Consider the following 13683-nt stretch of genomic DNA (forward strand, 5'->3'; position numbering starts at 1 on the left):
TTTTTCACAAACTGTACAACTATAAGGGTTCTCTCCAGTGTGTATTCTTTGATGTACTTTTAAGTAACTGCTTGATACAAATTGTTTTTTACAAACTGTACAACTAAAAGGTTTTTCCCCAGTGTGTATTCTTTGATGTTTTTTTAAACTATCTCTTGTTCCAAATTGCTTTTCACAAACTGTACAACTGTATGGTTTCTCCCCAGTATGTATTCTTTGATGTTTTTTTAATTCACCAATTGTTTTAAATTGTTTTTCACAAACTGTACAACTGTATGGTTTCTCTTTAGTGTGTGTTTTCTGATGTAATTTTAAATTACCATTTGTTCCAAATTGTTTTTCACACACTGTACAACTGTATGGTTTCTCCCCAGTATGTGTTCTTAGATGTTGTTTTAATTCACCAATTGTTTTAAACTGTTTTTCACAAACTGTACAACTGTATGGTTTCTCCCCAGTGTGTATTCTTTGGTGTAATTTTAAGTAATCACTTGTTCTAAATTGTTTTTGACAAACTGTACAACTGTAAGGTTTCTCCCCAGTGTGTATTCTTTGGTGTAATTTTAAGCAACCACTTGTTCCAAACTGTTTTTCACAAACTGTACAAGTGTAAGGTTTCTCCCCTGTGTGTATTCTTTGATGTAATTTTAAGTAGCTGCTTGATACAAATTGTTTTTCACAAACTGTACAGCTAAAAGGTTTCTCCCCAGTGTGTGTTCTTAGATGACTTTTTAATTCACTATTTGTTTTAAATTGTTTTTCACAAACTGCACAACTGTAAGGTTTCTCCCCAGTGTGTGTTCTTAGATGACTTTTTAATTCACCATTTGTTTTAAATGGTTTTTCACAAACTGTACAACTGTATGGTTTCTCACCAGTGTGTATTTTTTGATGTAATTGTAAAGTACCTCTTGTTCGAAATTCCTTTTCACAAACTGTACAACTATATGGTTTCTCCCCAGTATGTATTCTTTGATGTATTTTTAATTCACCCTTTGTTCTAAGCTGTTTTTCACAAACTGAACAACTGTAAGGTTTCTCCTCAGTGTGTGTTTTTTGATGTAATTTTAAATTACCGTTTGTTCTAAATTGTTTTTCACAAATTGTACAACTGTATGGTTTCTCCCCAGTATGTATTCTTTGATGTACTTTTAATTTATTGTTTCCTCCAAACTGCTTTTCACAAACTGTACAACTGTATGGTCTCTCCCCACTGTGTGTTCTTAGATGTTCCTTTAATTCACCATTTGTTCTAAATTGTTTTGAACAAACTGTACAACTGTATGGTTTCTCCCCAGTGTGTATTCTTTGGTGTAATTTTAAGTAACCACTTGTTCCAAATTGTTTTTGACAAACTGTACAATTGTAAGGTTTCTCCTTAGTGTGTATTCTTAGATGACTTTTTAATTTACTATTTGTTTTAAATTGTTTTTCACAAACTGTACAACTGTATGGAATTTCACCAGTGTGTATTCTCCGATGTATTTTTAAGTTACTGTTTGATACAAACTGTTTTCTACAAACTCCACAACTATAAGGATTCTCCCCATTGTGGTTTACTACATGTTGTTTTAAAGGACTATTGCTCTCAAAACGTTTTCCATAAACTGCACAATGATACGGTTTCTCTACAGATTGTATCCTCTTTTCTTGTGTTAGGTTATCCATTGTTCCAAATTTTTTTCCACTGACTACAAAACTATATGTTTTACTATTACACTGGGGAATAATAAATTTGTTTAGCTTATTTCCATTTAAAGTTGTTTCTCCACATATACCACTGTCTGGATTTGTGGATTTTATAACTTCTGCATAGTGATCTTCTTGTTTTATAACATGATAACCAAGACACTGACTCTCAGAACACATGTTCACACTGGTCTTCATATCTAAAATAGATATAAATTATGCCAAATCATGGTTAATAATATATTTGATGAACTTCTAAATATATTTAATGTTCTAATATGATCAGTACAAATAACAATATGAAAATATTACAGCTAAAAATTAATTATTGTGCAGTTTTCATAGGTTCACACTTTATAAAAGCTTTTCTACCTGAATCAGAATAATAGTGAAAACAAAATGTAGGTAACATTCCACTTTCAACAGGTTTTTAGTAGATAAAGTAAAATCACCTGTAGAAATATGATAGTACAGTGTCACAACGACCAATGTACGTTTGAGGTATATTCTACCTTGAAATGTTTGATTATCAACAAATTTAATGATCTGTCTATTTTAAAATGTTACTTAACATAAATACTTTATACATTTTGTTCAAAAGTTCTTTATGAAATTTAAATAAATATTCATAAATGACAAGATTTAGACTATACTATTGATCAGTATATTATTTATTCTTTTATCAAGCTTGGGTATTATCCTTCTGATTAGAAGCTGTTTAATTGATGTCTTCAGTATGTAAAAATAAGGGATTCGAGATCTGAGATCATTAAAATCTACATAAATAAGTAATTACAATACATTTTCTGTACATACTGAAACATTAATCTTCTGATATAGGTTCCAATTATTAATTAGAAAGTTTATAGAAGAAGATCCAGGAGGATAAACTATGGGCAGATAGAAACAATTATTGTTCTCCCTATTCACATTCAGGCAAGGATAATCTTGCACATTTTGTTAAATGTTTTGTTGCCATTTTATCACTTCAAAACCTGTCACACAAAAACATTACCAAATAGAATTAAGAAAAAAGACATCGAACATAGATCTATATACTTCAAATTAATCCTGTCTCCTATTGTTCAGTAATTTTTAAAAAGTATCAAGAATTTAAACAATTTTTGTAAGCCAGTATCAATGCACTTAATAGTTTTAGATGTTTGTACTTACCAGATGTACTTTGTAACACAGATTCAATTTCTTCTTGAAATTCAGTTTTCATTTTCACATCCATATTATTATAATTTGAACTATCCAGATCATCATCATTGTTGTCACTGAACTTTGAAATAATATCATTTTCTATCAGATCATCAGGATGCTCTGATTTCTCTTGGACAAATATGTTCTGAAATCAAACAACATATTTAAAAGGTCAATAAAAATAACAGTTAGTGTTAACATTACACATAGTCTCCACAGTTAGTTAGATTAAAACAATAGAATGTAATTAATAAACTTAATCCTTTAAATTTAGTTATGTAAGTAACCATTCCTAAAATTTTGGGACTTTAGATATTTAGAAATGTTTGTACGTAATATTTTACTTTAACATAACTTGCTGAAGATGGAATATGTATATTCCAAAATAGTAAATAATTATATGTTTGTTACTACATGTGCCAAGTGTTTGTTACTGTTGCCATTTTACTGTTATTCATTATTAAACTTCGATTCCTGTCTAAGTGAAATATTAACTTTAGATACATTATGTATCTCTCTACACTACTCATAGATAGAATCTCACACTGATGACAGTGGAAGGGTCACTGCTAATCAGTTACAAAGATGAGCATCTTTCTAAAATGGCAACAGAAAAAGAAAGCTTATGGGATTTGGCTTCCATGGGACAGGGAGTCACCTAGTGGAGCAGTAACCAGTGAGAGACTGCATCTTTTTAGAGAAGAGAATACTGTATGGGTTTTGAATGTTAAATTACTGTTATAGTAAAGCAAAAGACATCAGGAAAAGTAATTGCTCGTAGCTGCATGTTGTCAAGTTGGGCAGAACATTAAAATGTATAATGTGGCTAAGGTTTTAACCCATTCCACTTTGGTCAAATACTTACATTAGATAGATACCATAACTGCAGGTTGAACAAAAAGGAGCCCTCATGTATATTCCAAGGCATATCCAAATCTCAGCCAACTGGACATATCCATATGGAATTGCTTAATAGATATTGTAAAAAGGTGTAATATACTACACTTCAAGCCCTATATCTCAAATTAAGAATGTACGCAACTGGTCTATTACAGGAGGGAAGGCACCACTTGCAAAGGGATCTCCCCATATCAACTTACACATAGAAGTTGGTACTGAAGAAGACAGAGTTCTTTTGTACTCCACGAAAGGAATAAGGGGTAAAATCATATACCAGGTTAAAACACCTTGTGCATGGACCAATATCAGCAAGCATAATCAACTGGAAATGCATCATCACAAGGAGATAGTGTATTGGAATAGGTTACCACGACTAAAGACATCAAAGTAGTAGCCAGGTTTGAGTGAATAATTATATTTGGTACAGTTAGCTTTCTATTTTTTTCTACAAAATATTCAAATGGCCAAATCAGTTATATAGATATGGTATCAAAGCAGTTTTTAAGAGAACCCCATCTCAATAGTGGGCCACAAGCAAGAGCATATTGGGGTAAGACTATCTGTACTTTCCTGCTTCATGTGGATTTGGGGGTAAACATTTCCTATGGGGTAAGGCTGAAAATTCAGTGAGATCTGGCGATACCTAACACAAAAAATGTAATGTTTTTTTTTTTTTCTACATGTTAAGTGGATGAGTGGTTTGTGGATTTTATTATTTGTTTCCCCCCCCTTTTGGTGTTTTTCGCTTTTTCTTCATGATGTCTATGAAAAGACTGACACATACACAGTGTTGTCCTGAAATGTGTCAAAGACATGCAGAATGTACAAGACTAGTGATGAAGGTGGAAATTAAAATCAACAGGCCAGACTCAATACACTAGAGCCTCTGGATAGACCAGAGGGAAGTTAACACTAGAGGCACAAATAAACCAATAATTAAATAATGAACAAAAAAAAGGTTTTGCTATCATTAATAATGGTAGTAAAGTTTATATTTTAAAAAGTGTCATGATTGCTGATAGAAACATTTAAGTAGCCAGTTTATTTATGTAAATACTTTGTACAGAGAAAACATAAACATAATACAAAATGATGATTTGAGTAGTTGCAGTATTTTGCAGTCACCTAATATAACTCACTAAACAGTTGACTGAACTCATATGATTGGATAGCTTTATTTGATTAATACAATTAAAATAATGTTTGTAGTTATGCACAAAGCTTCACAATGGGCTATTTGTACTCTGCCCACCACGAATATCTAAACTCAGTTTATATTGTTGTAAGTCTGCAGACATACCATTGTGCCACTGGAGGGACAACCAAAATAAAACATGCTTATAAACATTGCATTCAATAAAAACCATAGTATATCTATCAAAGAATACAAAAAGTGTAACTTTACACAAATAACATTCCACATACTACTAGTTATTATGATGCAATAATATTCACTTAAAACAACAAGAAAAACTCAGAAAGTTCTAGTAACTTGAAAATAATATAACAATCACCAATTCATAACTAATGAACTACAAAAGTATGATTCGTGACCAGTTACAGAAACAAACTTGCAATAAAGTATTGCTTTTAAAAATAGCTAAATGCAACTCTCATGCTATATAAGCTATCTAAATCATAACACTCGCATTAAACTTAAGTTGAAACAGTTGTGTTATCTAACAACTACAAACATGTTATTATACCAATCAGTCTCAACAATATGTCCAGAAAGATACAATTACAACTATATATTATCATTAATGACACAACTCTAAAAGTTTTAATCTACAAATTACCTCAGTTTTCTGTATACCTCCATCATAGTTATCTTGTTTCTCCTCTTTTATCATACCAAACTTCAAAATGGTATGTAGAGATCTTTCTTCCAAGTAATCAGCATTTCCTGTAGCTAGAAATACAAACAATGAAGATTTCTCTACTATAAGACTCATAACTTATGTACCACTTAATCATAATCTACACAACATATTTAGCTGAACAGGCCTCTCCTATAATGTCTTACAAGATATACTGGTGCATAGAAATGTATCAACTTTCAGTAAAGAGCAGGCTCTGAAAACATACCTGGTCTGAGATGCACATTGTTAGATGTAGTCTCCAATGATCACTAAATAAGTAGCCAGCATAGGAGAGAAAGTATTTTCCTATTCCTGGTATCAGAAAATTCTCAACAGTAATTAAGTAAAGAGTACATATACTTCTGGAGTTGAAAAACACAACATACAAAACTGATAATTCTACAAATTTAATGTAAGCAGCTGAGTCAGCAGGCATACAGGAAGAAGCAAAAAAAGAGTAAGATGGTTCTCAAAATGCAAGGTCATGGCAATGGGAACATTGAGTAGGAAAGTTGCAAGGTCATGGCAATGAGAACATTGAGTAGGAAAGTAAATGAATATGAAATGTTATAATTTTCCTATACTGAAAATTTATTTCCGATAGGTACATACATACCTCCACTCACATGAATAGCTATTCTCGTTCAGTGCTGCCCTGTATGTGCAACATTCTTTGTGCATGTCACAAGCATTGAAACTCCCACCTAGTTGGAATTAATTGATTTCAATGCATCTTGCATGCAAATGATCATGCAAAAACCCTTCACCAATAAGAGAGCGTCATACTCTCTTGATGCATGTGACTCCCTCTATTCAATTCACTTCGAGTTTTGGCAGAAAACGGAAGTACCAGATTTCAGTGGGGAGAAAGGGTGGAAAGTGTGAGAAAAAGTAAGTGCCTATCAGAATTACATTTTCAGTATAAGAAAGTTATAAATTTTCTTACACTGAAAATGTATTTCTGATGGGTACTTACCTTCTCTCACATAAATAGCTATTCTCATTCAGTGCTGCCCTCTATATGCAAAAAAAATATGCATGCCACAAGCCTTCTATTTCACCTTCATTGGAATTGGCTGATTCCAATGCATCTCTCATGCAAACCCTCATGCGTCAAAGTTTGGTAGAATGGAATAGAGGGAGTCTTATGCGTCATTAGAGTATGTCGCACTCCTTTTGGTGGAGGGATCACTTCCAGTTTTGGCAGAAGATGGAAGCACCAGTGAAGCATGGGGGGGGGACGGAATCACAAAAATAGGTGAGTTTGTTATGAAAGTATCTGTCATGCCCAAAGCATTCAAAAATTGTGGTAATAAGTAACCTTTGTTGTAATGCAAGTGATATAGAAAGAGTTGGTGAAATAGTATGTCAGACAGTGAACAGTTATTAATACTATAATGGTAATTTTCTGATTCTTATTTATAGGGGCAATTAATGTAACCACTCTTTTTTTAACTTTTAAAATACAAATTTCAAAGTTTCTTAGTTTTAGTTATTAACTGCATTAATATAAATCCTTTTATTTCTTTTGTTATTCTGTGTAGTAGAAATGTTATTAAACTACATTACACAAAATCTTAAAATCTACATAAGCTATTTCTGATGTCAAACTAAACTGATGTTCGATCCCAGTTTCGATGTAACCTCTGTAGATTGTGCTTTTAACTGCAAAAAACTTGCTAGGTCAAGCTATTATCAATTTAGATGAAGCATGAAAAACTAGAATTGGCCAATTTGGATTTCAACATGTTGGATACATGACAGCTATTTTATTTATCTTAGATTCAGGAAGAGATATTGATGAGCTGTAAATTCAACAAAACTAGTCTCCTGCAGGAGATGTAATGAAAAAAGAACAGAGTAGGCCTCTACGTCATCTTTTCTTTACTCAAATTCATGTTTAGGAGAGAAAGAAATTCACAAATACAATGTTTCATTGTTGTTAACTACAAAGCTATATAATGGGTTATCTGTGCTCTGTCCAGATTTGTAAGTTTTTTTTAATCTCTAAGTATGTTTAGCTTAGATTTTTTTTTTTTTTCAGGGTAAAGTAGTTCTCATGATCAGTTTTAATTCAAATTGTCCCCAAAACTACCACAACATGTCTTTGTTATTGCAAAGCTACCAAAGCTATCTCCCACTTGAACTATTTTTGAATTACTGACTAACTTTTTCTTTTCTTTTAACTCTCTCGCTACGGGCTCAGTCAACTTGGCTAAGTTTGTGACCATAACTTCACCTTCAGAGTTTCCATAATCTTTTACATGTTTAATCAGAGTGTTGACTATTTCAAGTACAAAGTGATTTTCATGTTAAAATTTAAAAAACTTTCTTTTTACCCGAGATTTGTGAAATTTCATGCTCAATAAATATCAAACTTTTTCTCAGTAAAACTCAATATTTTATCCTTTATTTTCTCTATCCTAACTCTATATCCATTCAGTCAATTCATCTGACCTCCTAACCACCATAAAACATACAAAATTAATCTAAATTACTCTTTTTTTCTTTCTACAATGACTGCACATTGAAACTATATACGACAGTTGTTTATCCTAAATAGTTTAAATCTAATAACAGTATACCTCTGCTTACACTCAATTCTTTTATTGCCCTTTGAACTGTGCCTAACTAATAATCCTGCCACACATGTTGTAAATCACTCACAACTTCTGTATCAAATTACATAACACATGAGCTGCTCTGCAAGCATACCTCATGAAGAAATTTTATTATCTTACCCAATAATTTTTTATTTCAATTGTGTTTTTTATAATAACAAAGAATACATATAAAAAACAAAAAATATAGTACTCATCTGGGTCCTCTTGTTTTTGCTCTCGATTGTGAATAAAACTTAAGCCTAACTTTTTTTTAAACTAATGGTACTACTAAAGTAAATTTTTATTTAACTAAATAATGTACCTAAGAACACAGAGTAACAACCCATAAAGAAAACAATGTTTAATAACTATCATAATTCTTCTGGCTTTCTAACTGTGTGATAAGAGCCTTTAAAAAACTCAGCTTAGTTTGTCAAGGTGTTGAGAAACAATTTAGAACTGGAAATGTATAGACAACTGTCTGTTTAGCAAACAATGTAATATGTCAATTGACAGATTAAAACATTGGTTTTCTATTGGTTATAACTAATACAGTATAAAATGTTAAAGAGAAATATGAGCAAACTTGGTAACAGAGGATTTGAGAAGTGGGTGTGGCAAATGGGTCTGATTTTCTGGGTTAAAGCTCCATTAACAAACAAGAAATGCTTTGCCTGAGTAATATTTATATTATGAGTAATTTACATTAAATATTGTATTTCTTGCAGGGATAGCAAATAAATTAGAGAAGAGGAAAGACCTGAAGAGCAAATGTCATAATTCTCATACTTGGGAGAAGAAGATTTTTTAAATACTTCCTTATAACATAAAGAACTAATATTATATTGAAATTTGATTTTTTAACTATGGTTGATGCCAAGTATACTGATAAACAATAACAATAAAGTAAGATGCAATGGACAGCAACTGCCCTTTGTAAATACACAAGTTTCAAAGTCCCCCCTCTTCAGGCCAGTGTGTGTGTATAACATGTTGGAGGTCTTCATCCTGATGAATTGTGGAGGAAATGTTGTGATTGGTTTGTTTATTCTTGATTCTGATTAGTGGAAAGGCTGCAGATGAAAGACAGAAGATTTTTGAAATGTGATCCTCTATACCTATGTTTTTACAAAAGGCAGTTGCCATCCATCAAAGTTTACTCATCATGAATACTCTACCTAAACAATATATCAAACCATAATAAAGTAATTTAATTGAATTTTTTATTTAGTTCTCTAAAAATTTCTGGCATGTGCAATTTGACCTGCCCATATCAAAAGGATTTATTGAACTGATTCCTTTATAGCAAAAACCTTATGGTGGACTATATATGTGGACAACTTGGAAATCATTTAAGTGCCAGAAAATGAAACAACATAAAAACAACAACAACAACTACCTAAACAAATCTTGAGAAGTTTACTTCAAGAACTATCACAACATGCCAGATAATGATTAGTTGATTTATATAAATTACCTAAGTTATTGTAGTTGTGTTTAAGTCAACTTCAAGTGTTTCATATTTGTTGCTGATTATTACTTCACACATCAATGAAGTGTTTCTTATTTGTTGCTGATTATTACTTCACACAACAATGAAGTGTTTCATATTTGTTGCTGATTATTACTTCAAACAACAATGAAGTGTTTCATATTTGTTGCTGATTATTACTTCAAACAACAATGAAGTGTTTCATATTTGTTGCTGATTATTACTTCAAACAACAATGAAGTATGTAACAGATCTCTTCTAAATCCATTGTCTGATCCAAATATGTTGATCAATGATTGCAAACAAAGCATCTATAGGTTTACATGGTCAGATACGGAATAAGTCCTAAAATAATGAAAAAGAAGCTTCTGAAAGAGCTAATACCTCACATGGAAAATGGTTAAGTGGTTCAGAAGAAAATTAGGAATGTGTCATTAGATTCAGGTTTACTCAATCAAAGACTAAAATAACTAAGAGAATGAAACCTAATTTTCCTGATATACATCGCTGGGACAGAAAATAAAATCATGCATATAAAAATCATCAATGAATAATAAAAAATTTAGCCAAGCTGATAAATTAAAACAGGTAAAATTCTCCCTATTTTTGTTTGGGAAGAACAGAAAATAAATTCTAAATATGTATATTTACTTACTACTAGTTGTTGTGAAAGTTTCATCTTCACTTTTCTCCAATTTGATATCCAACAGACCATCAGACTTCTCATCAGAAAATGGTTCAACCTTCATCTTCAGTACTTCCAAAATTACACTGAAGCTTCACCTTTATATTCTTATCAAAACTTGTAGCTAGACTACAGAGAAATAAATTAAGAATTAGATGTTGTATCCCTCAAAAAGGTTACAAAGTCTCCAAAAATTACGAATCCCAAAAGTCACATTATACTGCTTTCATAACAAATTATAAGCTTCATCTTTTCTACATCTTACCTAACATGGTACTGATACAATATGTGTAGTTCGGGACCAAGACAACCTTTACCATTAGTTTCATATATTTTGAACTTGTATGAGCCAGTAGACAGCTGGTTCCATGCTCCATTTCCCTCCTCAACATGTGAGGGGAGTGGAGGCCACAGAATAAGATAAGTAAGGTTTTTACTTTACTGAGGAGATATATCTCATATATAAAACTAAACTGAAACATAACAACACTGGAACTACTGTTTAAAAACAAATTACACATTGCTTGAAAACTTTATCATTGAACATACATTAGAAAAACTCGGTACATTTTAATAACAATCATTATAACAAATGTCAAACACTCACTCTGTTTCTAACAACAACCTTGGAGAGAAAGAGACAATGTGATTAAACAATAATATGAATTTTGTTAAACATTTTAATGATGAATGTAAACATTATACGAACAACAACTGTTTTATATTTAATATGTATTTGACCTCATTCTTTGAAAAGAATGCAACTTCATTATCACATGTTCATAAACATAATCCTTCAGAAAACTGTCCTTTGAAACTATACCTTACTAATTTGTCTAAATTTCAGTATTTTAAAACTAATACATAAAATACTATTAAAAAACAATTCAAAATTACATCGAATAAAATTTAAAAAAAAGATATATATCCAAAAGGAATTTATTAATTGTATATGTTAAAATGAATTCAATGTTAAATTATTTTTGACAACAAATTAAGCACAAAGTTAATACATGCACTGTACACAACACATAAGTTTTAAACTTTCAATATTGTCAAAAGTAATAGTTTAATTTTGATGGAATGAATACATGGCAATGTATCAGTATGACAACTTTTTGTTGAAATGACTTCTAAGTTCTACAAAGTTAAGATGTTGATAATTTGGTTTGATTAGGTTAAAAGCATTTTAAGAATTACATGTACTTTTCTTTTCTACTTTAGTATTTCCTATTGGAACAGTACATAATTTTAAGGCCGTTTGCAGTCTATAACAGTATAAGAATATTTACTACTCATTAATTATAGTTAACACAAACTTCATCAACCATCACAAAACCATCACTGAACGTCAAAATTTTCTTCTCTACCACTGAGTACTAGTAAGTTCTACTTCTAGCTCTAACTTCTCCAGTAAATAACACTAACAGCAATAGCAATCCAAATCGAGATAAGATTCAGTAGGTTTAGACGCAGGCAGTAGTATGAATATAACGTTTGACAGAAAAAATAATGAATCGAAATTATATCACTATTGACTTTGTCAACATAAAGTTAAAGTCTTTACACGTAGACTTAACTTACATTTTACAGCTTTTGATATATATATGTCGTACTTCACTGAAGACTAATGTAACTTTTAAATTTTAGTCTTACTTTGTAATTCATTATAGGCTTAATCATTCTCTGTATTTTAGTACACTTAACTATTTCATATAAAATATAATTTTTTCCAATATAATTTCTTTAATAGTTATACAAAAACCTCCAGTTTTCGAAACAGAGATACAACATTCTACCCTATCCAACTCGCACCCCCTTGGCAATAAATGATTAATGCGCATGGTTATGATATAAGAGATACAATCACTCAACTTCTGTCCTCACAAGTTCAAGCTAGGTAGTTTCGAAACAGCTGTTTGTGGGACAAAAATTAATATTCTTATTCCTATACTATAGCTGTAAGACATGATCATATATAATACAATTACAAAAGGTTCATGTATAATCAAATTACAAATTTATCCTATTAAATAATTTAAATTACGATACGTGCTCCCTCTCATTTTAGAGAAAATTAACTTAATACAAACATAATGGTGCTCTTGATGTTTTATTGTTTTTCTCTTAACAAAGCCATATCGGGCTATCGGGAATCGAGCCCTTAATTTTAGCGTTGTAAATCCGTAAACTTACCACTGTCCCAGCGGGTGACTGATGTTTTATTACTGTTAAGTTTTAACTCTTCAATTTCCAGTGTTTTCAATATTTCTTTAGTTTTGGATTTTCTCTACAGTTCGCAGTCTAAAAATTCTATTTTATACTAATGTTATTGCCATCTTTTACATTTTTATATAACTTTCGGTTGAAATCTTTAATGGCAGATCCTGCTTTAGCTGTAATTTTAATTTTACGTTTAATTTGTGGTTTTTGTTTAATTTGTACCACAAATAGCTTTTTCAAACTTACAAATTGTTTGTACATTCAGTGGATACTTTTCAAAATAATAGTTTTACTTGTAAATCATTAGAAACTTTTATGACATAAGCAAATTAATTATTGAATGAAAAACAATCAGATGTATTGACTGTCTTGTTCAAATAATAAATTTACTTGTAAATTATCAAATAACTTTTTAGTTATATAATTAAATATAGAAGAGAAAACTACAATGTGAAAAAAATTAAATACAAGTTTAGGTCTGTATGCTGTTCGATTACCTACTTCATCTCCTACGAAATTATAGAAACACTGTTATTGGTCCGTCTGTAATTCCTTTCAACACGACTTCTGGATAGTCACACTATAATGTTAACCTGTTCTTTTATGCACTAGACAATATAAATGAGTATAATTGTAAAACGTTCAATATACAAATTACATTAAATATTAATTTTAAGGTTTTGTTTGTTACTAGAGTAAGAACTATAAAGCTGATAATCTAATCGTATGTTCAAACACGGTGATGTTTCTGGTCTACATTACCCTCTGGTGGATTTATTATGAACTATCTGCGTGCTCATCACATACAATATGACTTAAATGTCCTACCTACATCATCATGCCCTCTGGCAGTGAAAAGTTTAACGCATGTATTAGTTGGTTATTATTTTAAATCCTAATTCGCCCAAGTTGTGTATAATTCTTACTTGTGAATTAACTGAGGCATTTATTAAGGAGTATTTACAATTTTGCGTAAATAAACTGCACTTGACAATATATTTCTAAAATGCTGATTATATCTTG

General features: G+C 31.0%; 1 protein-coding gene across 1 annotated transcript; it reads right to left on the reverse strand.

The window, feature by feature from the left end:
* On the reverse strand, positions 1-12349 carry LOC106463884 (zinc finger protein 271-like; the record flags this gene model as incomplete). Its single annotated transcript, XM_022391524.1, has 6 exons — positions 12022-12349; positions 10408-10566; positions 5595-5707; positions 2863-3040; positions 1267-1889; positions 1-249 (listed from the first exon to the last, which is right to left on the reverse strand). Coding segments are annotated over exons 2-6 (1257 nt in total), but the record flags the coding sequence as incomplete, so codon positions are not given.
* Positions 12350-13683: the final 1334 nt, after the last annotated feature.

Source organism: Limulus polyphemus, unplaced genomic scaffold (genome assembly GCF_000517525.1).
Source record: "Limulus polyphemus unplaced genomic scaffold, Limulus_polyphemus-2.1.2 Scaffold1509, whole genome shotgun sequence".
NCBI classification, from domain to species: domain Eukaryota; kingdom Metazoa; phylum Arthropoda; class Merostomata; order Xiphosura; family Limulidae; genus Limulus; species Limulus polyphemus.